This window comes from Lissotriton vulgaris, chromosome 3_1, assembly GCF_964263255.1.
Source record: "Lissotriton vulgaris chromosome 3_1, aLisVul1.2, whole genome shotgun sequence".
Lineage (NCBI taxonomy): Eukaryota > Metazoa > Chordata > Amphibia > Caudata > Salamandridae > Lissotriton > Lissotriton vulgaris.
The window spans coordinates 822,774,410-822,792,220 of NC_141689.1; the positions used below are offsets into that span (position 1 = coordinate 822,774,410).

General features: G+C 44.4%; 1 protein-coding gene across 1 annotated transcript in view; it reads left to right on the forward strand.

Annotated features, from left to right (window-relative positions):
• The window catches only part of AUH (AU RNA binding methylglutaconyl-CoA hydratase), a 663,348-nt gene that overhangs the window by 551,306 nt on the left and 94,231 nt on the right, over nt 1-17,811 (forward strand). The window contains exon 7 of the mRNA XM_086961130.1: nt 14,085-14,272. Within this exon, the coding sequence (XP_086817256.1) occupies nt 14,085-14,272 (188 nt within the window). The remainder of the gene's footprint in view (nt 1-14,084; nt 14,273-17,811) is intronic.

Sequence of the window (17,811 nt, forward strand, 5' to 3'; positions counted from 1 at the left end):
CTGTGATGGGAACTTGTTCTAGTACTTGGAATTTTAATTGAACAACCGAATGTCTGTTCTCCAAAAAGTGGATGGCCACGCTAGATTTCTGATTTTCAGTGCGGATGTTGCTCTTGTGTTCCAAGATTCTCGTGCGGATCTTTCTCTCTGTGTGACCGACATAACATTTGCCACATGGGCATTTGAGAGCATAGATTACGTTCTTGCTGTTGCATGTGGCGTTCACTTTCAATTTAATTGGAAAACCTTTCATGGGATGGTTCATCACATTGCCTTGTATGCTATTATTGCAGTTACTGCAATTATAGCAAGGTTTGAAGCCGTTATATATGATTTTGGTTTTAGGACCACTGGTGTCACTCAGAATCTCTTTCAGATTCTTGCCTCTGGAAAAAGCAAAGATAGGAGGTTCAGTAAATAGACCGTTGAAATCTGGCTCCTGTGTCAAGATGGACCAATGTTTCCGAATTATTTTCTGGAATTGTGAGGAAGCGCTTGAATACTTAGAGACTACCACGAGTCGTTCCGTGGGAGTCTTGGGTCTGGGTTGTAACAAAGACGCTCTGCTTCGTTTCTCACTTCTCTGGACAGCCAAGTCCAGAATGGGGGCAGGATAGCCTCGTGCTCGTAGACGGTCCAGAACAGTTTTTATCTGTGAGTTGCTCTCCTCTGGTTTCGAAACGATTCTCTTTACTCTCAAGATCTGTGCGTATGGTAAGTTGTTTTTAAGTCCCATACGGTGGAAGCTAAGATAGTGAAGCGTAGAGTTCCTGTCAGTGGGTTTGCGGAATATGGTTGTGGACCAATCTCCCAGTTCTCTCATGATTTTAACGTCCAAAAAATGGATGCTGGAGGTGTTGATTTCCCAAGTGAATTGTATTCTTTTAGTGACTTGATTCCAGGTGTTAAGAAAAGTGATAAGGGTATCGTTGGTACCTGCCCAAAGCAAAAAAATGTCATCAATGTATCGCAGATATAGTCGGCCATAAGTTTGCCAAGTATCTTGAGAAAGGATGTGGTTTTCTTCAAAATTACGCATGAAAATGTTAGCGTAGCAAGGAGCAGCCGAGTTTCCCATGGCCGTACCATTGAGCTGTAGTAGCCATTTGCCAAAGACAGTGAAATAGCTATGATATAGCGTAAATATGGTGAGCTCCATAAGAAATATTTTCAAGTCATGATCAATGTCAGATTGAGCCAGAGTTCTTTCAATCGCATCGATTCCCGCATCGTGGGGGATTGAGGTGTAAAGGGAACTCACGTCCACAGTGCACATGATGATGTTGGTATCTTTCTGAGCATTCATAACTGGTTCCAGTTTGAGTAGGAAATCCGTAGTGTCTTTGACAAAAGAATCAGCTGTAGTGACGAATGGTTGTAAGTATTTGTCCAAGAATTTACCCACGTTCTCGTGGATGCTGTTTATGGTCGACACAATGGGCCTAAATGGAGGATTGGTAGGATGTTTGTGTAGTTTCGGTAACATGTATAAGACAGGAGGTCTTGGATTGTTGGGTGTAAGAAACCTTTTTGTTTTTTCGTTGATGGTACCGTTTTCAAAGGCTTTGTTAATGATAATGATCAAATCTTTTGTGTACTCCCCTGTAGGATCTCCCGGGAGAGTGCCGTAAGTGTCAGTATCTCCAATGTGTGTGGTAACTTTTTCCTCATAGAAGGTAGTGTCCATGATAACCAGGGCCCCTCCCTTGTCTGCATTCTGGCCTTGTCTTGTCTGCATCACCGGTCACACCCAATCTTTCAGTCTCTTAATTCTCACTACGTTTACTCTCTCATTTTATGTTCAAATGCAGCCTGTTCACGCTGTTTTCTTTTCACGTGGGCTTTCCGTTTTTGAGAATCATTCGTGCACACAGTCACTACTATTTTTGATGGCTTTAGAAGTTTATTTAGTTATTACAGCTGGTCTTTTGTTTTCGTTTGTAGAGTAATTCCCCTGACGACGGGCCACGCCCGAAATGCATTGGGTCGTGTGATGTGTTTAACACACCTGATTTGAGAATACCTGTGGAATGCTATATACTGATATGGTTTAACAAAACCAACATCGCTGCATCCATTGGAATAAATCTGGATACATGATAACTTCATTTGGATTATGATTTATTGTCTAAACTGATTATGGAACTAGACCACTGGTCTCACTAAAGTAGTGCGCTGGGTTGTCCTCTCCCTAGGCGGGAGAGTTGCTTTTGGAATCTGCTTTTACACACTGCTTGGCTAGACAGTGTTTACCACCCTGCGGCACACGAAAACTCTTAACCACATCCTTACTTTTGGGATCAACTTAGCTGTGCGAGATCCACTTCAGTATACATTTCTTCATTTTCTGCCAAACGGAACTCAGCACGCTCAAACCATGAATTTCGAATCGGTCTCAGGCATGACCGATCAAAAAGCCACTACCTTCGCTTACTCCACAGAGGACGCAAGTGTAATCTATGGGATGATACAAGAAGAAGTCACAGTTACTGGCAGCACCCGTAGTGTAGAGAGTAACCTTCGCCAATTACTCTACTTACTAAAAAAACAATCAAACCAAAAACTTCACGCAAGCACCTTGATCCGATACCATCGTGTTCAACGGATCCCCCGTGGCCTACGGGTCCCTCTTAAACCACTGCTCTGCAAGAACAATACTAAATTTGTGGAACGCTGGTATTCCATTTTAAATAAATGTTCCCTTGATCTTATTTTATTGATCGTGGAGGAGCTGGCAAAGACTTTGGATGAACTCACACAAGAAATTGCGAACGTCAGAAAGGAGCTAGACGATACCCTGACCGAGGAAGAACTGAAGAAAATGCTAGAGGATATAAATATACAATTAGACAAACATGTAAAAGAAACCCAGGAGAGAAAACTAAGAAAATTTAAAAGGGACACCATTGACTATAAACTCGGCGAGGTCTACTCTTGGGCCGAGGCTTATGCCCGCCGACGTCCAAACAAACCGTATAACCCTTTTTCGGCCAATGAAACATCATCCTCCGAGGATGACCAAAGATCAAGACCTACACGTACCAGAACTGAAACGGATGATCAAACCCCAAGTACCTCAACCAATACTGCGGTTCCTTTTTTAGAGCCAGGCCTCAACAAACAAAAAGAGCCCGGGGGGGAAAAACCCGCCGAGGAAGCGGAAAAAACACCACCGGCAAAAAGCAAAAAAGCCAAAGGAAGACGCTAAACCCAGAGGAGAATTTAGTGATTAACATTTCTTCCACCAACCTGTCGGACGAAGAAACACACATCCTCCAAAGGGGACAATCATTTGTACCAACTACGGGAACCAATACCTTGGAACTCGAAGTGAGTACATTTAAATTGATACGCAACATGCGTCTGAAACATTATTTTCATAACATCTGCCCTATTGAGCTTCAGGAAGAAGATATGCTTAGAGGTTTGCGACCACACAGCACTTTTATGGCCCCACAAAGCCATAAAATCATTGACACTTTCGAAAACTTGGTCAGACAAGAAATTCTAAAACTTCCTTTTATACAACCGGCTAAACGTGGGAATCTCACCCGCAAAGAAAGAAACGTCCTACAGAAAATTGCTGATAACCCCAACATCATCTGCCAGAATGCAGACAAGGGAGGGGCCCTGGTTATCATGGACACTACCTTCTATGAGGAAAAAGTTACCACACACATTGGAGATACTGACACTTACGGCACTCTCCCGGGAGATCCTACAGGGGAGTACACAAAAGATTTGATCATTATCATTAACAAAGCCTTTGAAAACGGTACCATCAACGAAAAAACAAAAAGGTTTCTTACACCCAACAATCCAAGACCTCCTGTCTTATACATGTTACCGAAACTACACAAACATCCTACCAATCCTCCATTTAGGCCCATTGTGTCGACCATAAACAGCATCCACGAGAACGTGGGTAAATTCTTGGACAAATACTTACAACCATTCGTCACTACAGCTGATTCTTTTGTCAAAGACACTACGGATTTCCTACTCAAACTGGAACCAGTTATGAATGCTCAGAAAGATACCAACATCATCATGTGCACTGTGGACGTGAGTTCCCTTTACACCTCAATCCCCCACGATGCGGGAATCGATGCGATTGAAAGAACTCTGGCTCAATCTGACATTGATCATGACTTGAAAATATTTCTTATGGAGCTCACCATATTTACGCTATATCATAGCTATTTCACTGTCTTTGGCAAATGGCTACTACAGCTCAATGGTACGGCCATGGGAAACTCGGCTGCTCCTTGCTACGCTAACATTTTCATGCGTAATTTTGAAGAAAACCACATCCTTTCTCAAGATACTTGGCAAACTTATGGCCGACTATATCTGCGATACATTGATGACATTTTTTTGCTTTGGGCAGGTACCAACGATACCCTTATCACTTTTCTTAACACCTGGAATCAAGTCACTAAAAGAATACAATTCACTTGGGAAATCAACACCTCCAGCATCCATTTTTTAGACGTTAAAATCATGAGAGAACTGGGAGATTGGTCCACAACCATATTCCGCAAACCCACTGACAGGAACTCTACGCTTCACTATCTTAGCTTCCACCGTATGGGACTTAAAAACAACTTACCATACGCACAGATCTTGAGAGTAAAGAGAATCGTTTCGAAACCAGAGGAGAGCAACTCACAGATAAAAACTGTTCTGGACCGTCTACGAGCACGAGGCTATCCTGCCCCCATTCTGGACTTGGCTGTCCAGAGAAGTGAGAAACGAAGCAGAGCGTCTTTGTTACAACCCAGACCCAAGACTCCCACGGAACGACTCGTGGTAGTCTCTAAGTATTCAAGCGCTTCCTCACAATTCCAGAAAATAATTCGGAAACATTGGTCCATCTTGACACAGGAGCCAGATTTCAACGGTCTATTTACTGAACCTCCTATCTTTGCTTTTTCCAGAGGCAAGAATCTGAAAGAGATTCTGAGTGACACCAGTGGTCCTAAAACCAAAATCATATATAACGGCTTCAAACCTTGCTATAATTGCAGTAACTGCAATAATAGCATACAAGGCAATGTGATGAACCATCCCATGAAAGGTTTTCCAATTAAATTGAAAGTGAACGCCACATGCAACAGCAAGAACGTAATCTATGCTCTCAAATGCCCATGTGGCAAATGTTATGTCGGTCACACAGAGAGAAAGATCCGCACGAGAATCTTGGAACACAAGAGCAACATCCGCACTGAAAATCAGAAATCTAGCGTGGCCATCCACTTTTTGGAGAACAGACATTCGGTTGTTCAATTAAAATTCCAAGTACTAGAACAAGTTCCCATCACAGTGAACAACAAGAACCATCTACTTAAGAGAGAGAACTTTTGGATCCGTTATCTATCCACGATGGCCCCATCGGGTCTTAATGACAGAATGGAATTTCTGTGTTACTTATGACTCTTCACTATTGTTTACTCTCAGTTTATCTTCATTCCTTCTCTATTACTTTGTTGTTGCTAACCTTCTTGCATGCTTTAAGATGGCACTTTTTTATGGCATCTCTTAATTTCACATTTCTGGTCCTTCTTTAATGTCGTACATCTGTTTTGCACACTCTAAGATGGCGCTCACCCTTTGGCGGATGGAGTAGTCCTACCTCTGTTTTTACCTCCGCTTTAACACTCTGCTCTGTTTTGCTCACGGAGTGTTTACCCTCTCGGAACTCCGCGGAGTCCGTGTTAATTTTCCACATCTGTGAGTACGCTGGCTTTTATACTTTTTATACACCTCGCGCTACTGGTGGTGGTTACTATTTTCCTTCATTATTCACCTCGCATGCTCTTTACCTCGCGTTTATCCTTTTGAATTCACCGGTCACACCCAATCTTTCAGTCTCTTAATTCTCACTACGTTTACTCTCTCATTTTATGTTCAAATGCAGCCTGTTCACGCTGTTTTCTTTTCACGTGGGCTTTCCGTTTTTGAGAATCATTCGTGCACACAGTCACTACTATTTTTGATGGCTTTAGAAGTTTATTTAGTTATTACAGCTGGTCTTTTGTTTTCGTTTGTAGAGTAATTCCCCTGACGACGGGCCACGCCCGAAATGCATTGGGTCGTGTGATGTGTTTAACACACCTGATTTGAGAATACTTGTGGAATGCTATATACTGATATGGTTTAACAAAACCAACATCGCTGCATCCATTGGAATAAATCTGGATACATGATAACTTCATTTGGATTATGATTTATTGTCTAAACTGATTATGGAACTAGACCACTGGTCTCACTAAAGTAGTGCGCTGGGTTGTCCTCTCCCTAGGCGGGAGAGTTGCTTTTGGAATCTGCTTTCCTATACACAACAAGCCGATTTTGATCCATCAACCTATCACTACCACCTGCCTACTCCTTAACACACGTTCTCTAGGCTGTCATGCGCTAGATATTTGGAATTTGCTCGATAACTCTAATATATCCTGCCTCTTTCTCACAGAGACTTGGCTTAGTGATACCTCGGCCCCTGACTTAGTCAACGCCATCCCACCTAACTATTCCATCATCAGGAGGGACAGAACATCTGGGCGCGGGGTGGTGTGGCTATCATAGTTAACAACCAGCTACACTGCACTACCTTCCCGATAGACAATTTTCAGGACACCGAGGCGCTCGGCTTCACACTTCATTTGTCTCCCCACCAGGCATGTACCGGCATTCTCGTATATAGAACTCCCGGCCCCTTAGGTTCTTTCCTGGATGAATTACAGGTAGCACTTTCTGTCCCATGTCTTAAATCAGAACAGTGTTTACTTTTAGGCGACCTAAACATACACATGGACGAGGCCACAAATCCTGACACAATGAAACTCATGGAGGTCACAACAGCATTAGGACTTACACCTTTCATTCATGATCCCACGCATAATAAGGGCCATACTCTGGACCAAGTTTTTTCCACCGTCCCTATTAATGTACTTGCTCCTCAGCCAGTATTATGGTCGGATCATTACTTAATCTCCTTTTTCCTATTAAGTACCCCTCCCCCTAGACCAAATCCCACTACCTCTGCTAAACGACTTTCCAGGCCTTTTCATCTGCTCTCTAATGAGATGCTACTACAGGCCATGTCATGTTCACCCTGCACCTTGTCAGGTAATGTGGAAATCGATCTAGCTCATTACACTGACTGGCTCACGACTATACTGGCGGATCTCCTGCCTGAGAAAGCCGCTAAACCCGGAAACAAACGTCCTTCTGCTCCTTGGTTCACATCTCAGCTTAGAGAAGCCCGTCAAAACTGCAAGAGAGCAGAAAGAGCCTGGAGGAAAGACTACAATCCTCTTGAGAAAGAAAAATTTAAAAACTTAACTAGATCTTACCACAAGATGATTTGGAGCGGAAAGAAATCCTATCTTGAACGTCGGATAGACGAATCTGAAAACTCCTGTAAGGAACTCTTTAAAATTGTCAAGGATTTTACTTCTCCGTCCTTAGGCATCTCTGCTCAGTCTCACTCAGAACCTTGGCTGACTGAACTGGCACATTATTTTGTAGATAAAATAACATCTATTCAAGCCTCTCTTGCCATTTACTCAAAACAGCCTCAGGATGCTGCTCTTGGTGCCCTCTCCTCTTCACAACCCACCCTCTGGGAATTCCCGCAGCTGAGCCTTGCTGCCTCATTAGACCATCTGACAAGCTTGAAGTCGGGCTCTCCTCTAGATCCTTGCCCGGTCTCTTGCCTTAACAAAATAGCCCCTGTGCTAAATGGCCCCATCAATTCCATTCTTAATTCCTCATTGTCTTCTGGCGTAGTCCCTCAGGCTTGGAAGAGTGCTCTCATCCTTCCACTCATAAAAAAACCAGCTTTGGATCCCATCATACATGCCAACTACAGGCCTATTTCTCTCCTCCCTGCTCTGGCAAAGGTGGCGGAAAGACATGTGCACAGATCTATCTCTGACTTCATCGAGAATAACAATCTGTTGCACCCCACTCAATCTGGGTTTCGTGCGAATTACAGCACAGAGACCGCGCTACTTGAAGTCACCACTGCCATCAGAGAGGTCTTGGATACTGGAGGAAAGGCCATGTTGGTCATGTTGGACCTGTCAGCGGCGTTCGACACCGTTCCCCATGATACCCTCCTAATTCGACTCTGGGATTGTGGTCTCCGGGGGACGGTGTGGAACTGGCTCAAATCATTTCTAGCTAGCCATCGACAAACGATCTGGGCGCCACCTCACTCCGCAGCTATGGCTACTCTGGAAGTGGGGGTCCCGCAGGGGTCTATTCTTAGCCCCCTGCTCTTTAACATCTTTCTGGCCCCCCTTGCAGAGGTTGCGGAGTCGTTCGGCGCTCAGATCGTGTCTTACGCTGACGACACCCAGCTCTTGTTCACATACGACAAGAATGAGGTGTTCGATGGGATCCGCATCAGAGGCTGCCTAGAAGCAGTCTTTGATTGGTTCAAAAGACACGGCTTAAAATGCAACTCCGGTAAATCGGAACTGCTTTTTTTTTGATGTGTCTCTGAACCAAACTGGAAAAGTTGGTGGCCACAAGACCTGTTTCCACCGGTTAATGCAAGTACCAAGGCTAAAAATCTAGGTATCATTGTTGACAATGAGTTAACCTTTGGGCCTCAAATATCCTGTCTTTCGGGGAAATGTTTCGGGATCCTGCGGATGCTCAGGAAATTCCTCCCCTTGATTTCTATGAACCATCGAAGGGTCATTGTCCAAGCACTTGTCGGGTCGCGTTTGGACTATGCAAATGCCCTCTATCTAGGACTCCCTAAATATCTCGTGAGGAGACTTGAAGTAGTCCAAAATTCAGCTGCCAGGGCTATTTATGGACTCCCTAGACGAGCTAGTGCTTCTGACTTGTTGAAGGAACTGCACTGGCTTCCTATAGCCAAGAGGGCTCTCTTTAAAAGCCTGACGCTGACCTACAAGGCCCTTCATGACTCAGGCCCTAGGTACATTAGGAAGCGCCTTGCTCTTTACAAGCCGAGCAGAACTTTGCGATCTGCCTCCTTGTCTAAAATGGTTGTTCCGTCCATCAAGCGAACCAGACAAGGGGGGCGCTCTTTTCATTACCTGGCCCCGCGCGCCTGGAATGAGCTTCCCATTTCTCTCAGACAGGCCCCTAGTCTGATGTCGTTCAGAAAGGCATTAAAAACCTGGCTGTTTACCAGTTAACTTCGCTGTTCCTTTTATTCTGCAGTTATGTTTCCTCTTCTTAAAGGACCTCTTCGCTAAAGCGCCGGGACACTCCTACTGGAGTAGCCGTTGCGCTATAGAAGAACCCAAATAACATAACAAATAACATAACATAACGTAGAGAATACACTTACCAGGACCATATTAGAGAGAGACATCTTACCTCAACACCATGCACCATAACCCAAGCAGATGCATGGGTTGTGCTTATGAGGCTGGTGAATAAACTCAGACCGACTGAAAGGCTGTGGGGGGGCTGTCGGAGTAGTGAAGCTTTTAAATGGGTTCTGAAAAGAGTGTCAAATATGGTGCTGATGCCTTCTTAAAACCACTGCCTCCTTTCGCTGCCGCCAAAAAGCAGAATGTTGGTAACCGATGGACTTCCTGGATTGAAAATTTAATTATTTCAATGACACACTGGAAGTAGCAAGTGATAAAAAGATCATTAAATCTCTAAATGAACTTGGCACTTGAAAGAGTAAAAGAAGTGATGAATAAAATACCACGTGGTGATTAAGTGACAGATCATCAAAGCAAAGAGGAGTTAAACACCAAGTTCAATCCAGCACTAAATCTCAACTCTGCAAGGTACCTTTTCACTCAAGAAAGGCAGAAAGCTGATGAATTGATGGATGAGTTTGTAGAAAGATTGATTCGCTCATCAAGTATTGCAAGTTCAATGAGTACAACAATAAACAAGCCATGTGTTGCAGAGTAATAGATGGTTGTCTCTCTGATTCCTTCAGATTATGAATGCTGAGAGCAGAAGAAATAGCTGACAGACAAGTCACTAGAATGGAGGCTAGAACAGCCCAAAATTAATCCGCGCTCAGTGTGAGAAGTTAGCCGAGACACAATGTAAAATGCCACAAAGTAATGTCTCCAAAGAAAAAGAAGTTGAGTTTTCGTTGTGTATTTTCATTTTCACACTTGGACAAAATGCAAAGGCTGCAGGAAAGAGAACCATTTTGTAATGGTTTGCAGAGCGAAAGAAAGATCAAGTTCATCACATCGAGAAAACAATGGATGCCAGAAAGGTCCAGACACATTCTAACCACACCCACAAGGATAAGCAGTAACATCAGTTGAGGTAAGCAGAAAATTAATGATGTCAATTGTGAGGAAAATGGTAACCACTGGTCAATGTGCGCATGTAGGATTCGCTTCTTGCAGGGAAGAATGCTGGTCGAAATGAGTGCGACACGTGAAAGTGCAAAGTTCATTTGGACACTGTCCCATAAGCACACTGAAAGTGAACTGGGGCTCCATACCTTTTATCATAGACAGTGGCACATTGATAAACATTATGCCAGTGGAAAAGTAATGGCTTTGTGAATCAAACGCTTTTCTCATATTCGCCAAGACTTGCATTGGATCAAGTCTTGAGGTTCAAGGAGCAAGTTCTATGTTCCACCAACCATATTTATTGTGAATTTCAATAGGTATATGTTGGACTTGGCCCTTTTTGCAGGGTCATCCCCAAACCTTTTACCTTTCTCCTAGCCTTTTTTCTGACATGGTGTTGGTGGTTTTAGGACTCTGGGCACTTTTGCACTTCTGTCCAGTGTAAAGTGCGCATGCTCTCTGTGGTAAACATGGTAAGATTGGTCTACACCTGTTTGGCATATTTAATTTACCTGTCAGTCCCTTGTAAAGTGGTATCTCATATACCCTGGGCTGGTAAATTAAATGCTACTGGTGGACTTGCAGCGCTGATTGCACCACCCACCAAAGTAGCCTTTCAAACCTATCCCAGGCCTCTGCCATTGCAGGGCCTGTGTGCGCAGTATTAATGCCGATGTGATGTGGCACCTAAAGTGTGCGCCATGTCTGTGACCCCCCTTTTACTGCATGTCAGTCAACCCTAAGTTAGGCTCTGGCTAGCCTTTTGGGCAGGGTGCCTTGTAGGTAAAAGGTAGGATATGTACCTTAAGTGTGTGACATATCCTGGTAGTGAAAAAACAGCCATTTTAGTTTCTCACTACTGTGAGGCTGCCCTCTCATAGGAATGCATTGGGGATTCCCTGATAAGTGTTTCAGTGGTAATTCCTGATGAGAAGAGCAGTGTGGTCAAGCTTAGTATGGTTTAAATAGTAATAATAAATGCTGCGCAATGGCGTGCGCAGATTTATTATAACTATTTTAGAAATGCCAGTTTTAGAAGTTGGCATTTCTGTGTGCTATGTGTCTGCCTGCCTGATGTGGATTGCATGTCTGGCTTTGGAGTGACCGGGGCTGGTGAGGTGTATGTGGCTCCAGGAGGGGCAGGGTGAGTCAGCGCTAGGCTAAATAGGGCATCTGCATTTGGAGTGGTGGGTGGAGTAATACCCTGACACTGAATAGGTCTGTGCCTGCCTATGTGAATGCTGGCTCCGCCCCCCTGTGGGGTGTCTGATGTCGAGCCCCACCTGACAAAGAGGAAGAGGAGTCTTGTCAACAAATTGCTCCAAACCCCCCTAGAACCAGTTTAGGCTGGTTCCCCCAAGCCCTGTGCCAGGGCAAACAAAGCAAATATGGAATATAAACATAGGAGCTGTGACCCCATTAAAAGGTTGTGATTCTTGTGCTTCCAGGCGACTTGTTGCTGCCTGGCTCCAGGAGGAACCGCCATGAGGGACTGCATCCCAGCTGGAGGGCCCTGTGAGCTGGCCTGCCTGGTCCCAGCCTTTGCCCTGGGACTTTGGGGGCAAGAGGAGAGGACTGCTCCTGTGGCTTGGCACACCTTTGGTGCCCAACTTGCCTTTGAGCCTCTAGGCTGTTAGTGCCTAGAGAGTGCTGAAATTTGACTCCTGGAGGAGCGCTGGAGCTATGCAGCGTGGAGCCGAGACTGGTTTCGGGGGAAACCCGAGGTGGGGATTCCCCCGCATTGCTAGCTTTTAGCGGGAGCCCACCCTGCATTTGTGCTTTTAGCAGAAGCTCACCCCGCAAGTGTCCTTATTTTAAACGGGAGGCTACCCCGTATTTCCGCCGAGATCTGGAGGAGATCACCGCCGTAGCCCGACCTGAAAGCCAGGCGGCCGTGCCTGGTTGGGGGCGTGGCCGGCCGGGAAAAAGGAAGTCCCGCCCACCGCAGAGGCCCATCCGGTGCCTCGCTGGCTCGACTTTGAAGTCCAGTGTCTCTGGAGAGGGACCGGGGAAGGCAAGAGAAGTAGGAGGTGTCAGAGCCTTGCGGGCTCCACTTGCTACATGAGCGACCTTCCCCCCACCTGGCAGAAGGGAAGGCAGGATGCCACGACCGCAGCAGGGAGAGGAGGAGCGGCACCAGGGAAGAGCACGGAGAGTAAGGCTTTGGCGAGGCACATTGTCGGTGCCTGGACCCACGTTGGGGCTCCCTGGGGCACCAAGGTGCTAGTACTGATTTCCTTTTGGGGGTCAAAGGCTGATAGAGTTCCAGTGGGGTTCTCAGGACACGGTAGTGCTAGTGCTTATTTCTCTTTTCGGCAAGTTGTGTTTTGGAGTCTCAGTGGGGCCCACGGGCCACTAAGGGTGCCAGTGCGTGATCTTTCTTCATAGCTGCACCGCCAGTTAGCAGCAGCTGCCACGTTGATGAGAAAGGATACACTCCTGCCCCAGCACATTGCGCCCCTTTGCTGTTGCTGCCTTGGCAGCCCTATGGCGAATTGAAAAGCCCTATCTACAAGCCCTAACATTTCTGGATAGGGCATTTGAGCCCCGGTGAAAGGTCAGTTTGCCTGGGGTCAGTTTCAGTGTGTTATGCCCCCCTGATTACTGCATAATGTGTTTATGCTTGTGATACCTATTGCATAATGTGATTTATTGCATACCGTGCTGCTGATTATGCCTGATCTAATGGGATTTATGCCTCATGTGTTTATGTTGCTAAGGTGATATAACGCTGCGCACAGTATTTTACCAGTAGTAACTGGTTCTGTTTTCTGGGGTCATTGTTATACCAGTAGTGACTGGTTGTGTTATTTCCTATTTGTTTATAGTGCTTTCTAAAAGGTGCTGACAGTAGCCTTATTGGCCCTGCCAGGTGTATATAATCCCCTGTGAATCTTGCTCAGTGCCAGTTGGCACAGTGTGTATGTGTGATTATGTTTCTAATGTGTTTATGATAATACAAAGACTATTTTTGATATAACCTTTGGCGGAGTTTTGTAGTGTGCCTACTGTGTTGCTGTTGTGCGTGTTGCTCAAACGCTTTACACATTGCCTCTGGGATAAGCCTGACTGCTCGTGCCAAGCTACCAAGGGGGTGAGCATGGGTTATCATTAGTATGTAACTCCCTTGCCCTGACTAGAGTGGTGGTTTCTGCCTGGCTTAGGCACAAGCCCTAGCCTACCAGAAATCCCATTTCTAATAATATAATTTTCCATAACATCTCAAAGATGCCCCAGACATCCCAGGATCCGCCTCACTATAATGTCTAATTAAAAGACCGTTGTTGTACACCTGAGACTCTTAAATGTCTTCTAAGTAGGGCCACATCAAAAATCTTGCCTTATGGGACAAATTTGTGTGCAAGGCTGCAGCTCATTTGTTGCCTCCCATGTACGTAATTCAATCTTTTCTTTGTTGATATAGGAAAAACTGTGAAAACGGAGGGGATCAGAAATGACACAACTAGGCTATCTAGATTTGTATTTTGTTTGTCCGAAAGTAGGAAATAGAAAATCCGCATTTGATACTAATTATGTCTGTCATAAGATTGTGTAAACAAAACACAAACATTTTTCTCAAATTGTGATAAATTACTGTATTTGCATGTGTTTGTACTTGCGTCATGGCAAGGTTTACCTTATAATATGAACACGTATAGTATATGTAAGTATACTTACATAAGTATATACTTTGTAGAACGTAATGTTGAATCCTAATGTAATAAATGCTTTTGTTTCACATTCTGCTCACTGCAGGCGGTACGCAGCGGCTGCCTCGTGCCATTGGCGTTGCTTTGGCCAAAGAACTCATCTTCTCTGCGCGTGTACTAGATGGGGAAGAAGCAAAGGCTGTTGGACTGGTCAGCCATGTTGTTGAACAGAACGATGCTGGTGACGCTGCATACAGAAAAGCTGTATCTTTAGCAAGGGAATTCATACCTCAGGTACTGAAGATCGCTTTCTTCACAATTTTAAAATTGTATTTCAGTACTTTTGAATAACAGATTCTCTAAAATCAGTTTCTCAAATGTATTTGCAGTAGTATGCACTTTTTCCAGTATAGAATGTTGTCATTCAGGTTTCATTAGCTGTACTAAGCAGCAGATTGTTGAACATTGAAGTAAATGTAGTCGGTCCGTTAGAGATTCTAAACAGCAACTACTGATGCTAGATATATTTCCTTAGAGTGAAGTGCCCTTTTGCTACATTGCTTTTATTTTTGCTGCACTGTATATTCTTAACGTGGCTCTCAAACACAATTGAAACATTTGTATGTATCTCTGTGAGATGTAGATCTCATTCTACACACTGTGATTAAGTTGTGAGACAGCTACGAGCATATTTAGAGTTCCTGCATATTTTTATCATTATTAATCAGTGGGTTCATCCAATTTTATTGATAGTGTTGGTTGAAAGATTTGCATTGTTTAACTGTGTATCTCAGTCAGAATGTTTCTTACGGAACAAAGACTTTGTTGTTGGTGACTGCATATATTTCAACTCCAACCTGTAATAATTGTCCTTTTGGAGTGCACCCTTCCGAACCGATTGATTAAGAATTCCTACATCAAAACAATGGTGCATCAACTTCGAAATCAATAGACACCATTTTCTGAGTAGGCCCATCAGCGTGCTGTGAGGACAGTGGCTATTAACTAGTATGCTAGTTAAAAGGTAGCAGTACCTGACGTATTTATGCCTTTGTTTTCTAAATTCACAAATCTATTATGATAATATAGAATGTCGTGGTAAATATTCAGAGCCCTATTTTAATGGTACGACCTACTACACATATTAATGATTGTTCAACTACAGGGTTCCACGGTCCCACCTACATGCATTAGTCATGCTCCTGACCATCTACAGCGATGTAGATGCCCTAAATATCTTCGGTTACTTAGCAGATATAAACAGTCTTAGGACATTTTTAGGCACAGGTGCGAGTTCACTTAGTGATTACCATGTGAGGGGTAACCCCGGGGTAAACCCGAGGTACTATTCTTCATCATTATTATCTTATCATTTCATTAATATTTGACTCCCTTGTTCCAGAGCATGGAACAAGATCATATAGCACTTCTCTCCTGCAGTAAGACAGATATTTCCATTCGCTTTTGTTGACAAATTAAATATCCCTGACAGCATGATCCTTGTAGAAACAGAGAAGGCATTCAATAGGGTCTCCTGGCAATATATTTGGGAAACATTTACTCTGAGAGGTGATCCCTAATTCCTTGCTCAGATCCAAACATTATATATAGGTCTGTCTGCTGAGATTGTATGTACGGTCCGAATTTCTGAGGGTATACAGATAACCAGAGGGACACGTCATGGGTGCCCACATTCTCCACAATTATTTGGTTATTTCTGAAGTCCTTTCTGCACCGTTTCAAAAGGGCTATGTCTCCCTTGTCACTTAAAGTGAATTTGGTTACAGCTAATATAGCTGCTTATGCAAATGACATTACTATATTTTAATTCAAGCCCAATCTAACACTGCCTATTATTGAGAGAGAAGACTTTTGCTTTTTAACCGGTTTCTGGATATTTGATGAATTCCAGTAAAACTCAAATAATATATAACCTTCCAAATCCACAAGATGGCATTACATCTATATCATCAGCATATTAGGAGTACGAATTGCACCCTATACTGTACTGTATCACTTAATTATGATATTCTGGTTAGTAAAACTAAACCAATCTTAGAAATGAGGAATAAAGTACTCTTTAGTTTCACTAGCAGGTGTAATCTTATTAAAAAGATTATATTACCCCATTTTTGGCACCCGTTTAGAGCAAAAGCCTTATATGTTCCACTGATGTTTTGCTTAGTAAACTAGTTACAATTTGGGGCCACTTTATATGGGGGTATAAAGGTGCATTTAGGACCGTTGGATTCATGAAACTGCCACTACATAGAAGCTGGTGGGCTTTTCCTGATTTTAGGAATTACTATCTTGCTGCCTTTTGGGCTGTTTGCCCAAGGTTCTGTCTCTTTCGTGGCAGGGGACCTTCTGCCACTGTTTTTCAATTCTATAGTGGGCACTGGGTTCTTTGATCCATGTATTTTAACCCTTTCGATGCTGATGACGAGCTCAGCTCGTCATCACCCACGGGTGGCGTGTGCTGATGACGAGCTGAGCTCGTCATGACACCAGCAAAATGGCAATTTCCAGCACAGGGGAAAAATCACCGCAGCAGCGATGTGGTTAAACATCTCTATCCTCCAGTTTCAGGAATGCAGGCAGTATGCTTTCACTGTCTATGGAGCTTTATTTCCAAAATAGATCTCACTTTTCCCAGCAATCAGACTCTAACCATCAAACAGTCTTGCTACCATCTACACCGTATATACTTGCACTCAACTTGCACACGGAACATCAGTGCAAGGTACTAGATGTCATATTAAAGCGGAACTATTACATGAGTAAGAACACATCCGGTAGGCCTTACTCCTCAAACGGATAAAAAAACCTGTTTAGGGCCATTTCTCCAGTGGCGGCTCTTCCACTAAAGCGGAGGAGCGTCGCCCCACTGCTTTTCACAAGTGTAAGGAAAAATAAAATGATAATAACTGAAAGTTATTATCATTTTATTTTTTCTTGTTTGTGGACACGGCAGCTTTGCCAGGCAGTGCAGGTGAGGTTGCTCTGCTGACAGAGCAGGGGAGTGGAGGAGTGGTTTCCACTCCCTAAGTGAACATGAATGTTTGACCGGTCCTCTCGGGTCGGCTAAAACTTTCCCTGTTCTCCAAACAGGCTCCATTACAGCCTGCATGGAGAACATGCTGAGGCCCCCATTTCCTGGCTGAGTACCAAACATCAACGTTCAGACCAATCACAACGCTGCAAAGCAGCAGCGTGATTGGTCAGGGAAACCTCACCCTTATTTACCACCCCGCCTCTCCACCCTCATCAGTGTCAGGCGCCACTGCACTAATCCACTTAAAGTAGTCTGCTGCCACCACCGCTTTATGTCAACAAACAAAGACCGGGACAGTAGTATCATGTCAGCAAAGGGTGTGTGCCACTATAGGTCTAAAATTTGTACCTCGTTCCCTACTGAGGTACCCCCCCTGATTCCCCATGTGATGGCCCCGGAATCCGCTTCTTTGCAGTCTTATAACGAGCTGACTCTTGAGACCGCACTCAGGCTATTCACCCAATGCAGATCTGGCTCCCCTTCCGACCCAATCCCCGCCAAGACCATGGGTGACCTAGCCCCCTCACTGGCCAACTCTTTTCTTTCTATCTGGAATGCCTCCCTCCATCATGGCATCTTCCCAACTACGTGTAAGGAAGCTCTGCTGGTCCCCATTCTGAAAAAGCCTGACGCCGATCCTACTAAATTTTCCAATTATCGCCCCATCTCCCTCCTCCCCAAACCCGCAAACATTTTGGAAAAGGCCGTGCAGCTGCAACTAACAGAGTATCTGGAAGATAACTCCCTGCTGCACGACTCCCAATCCGGATTCAGAGCA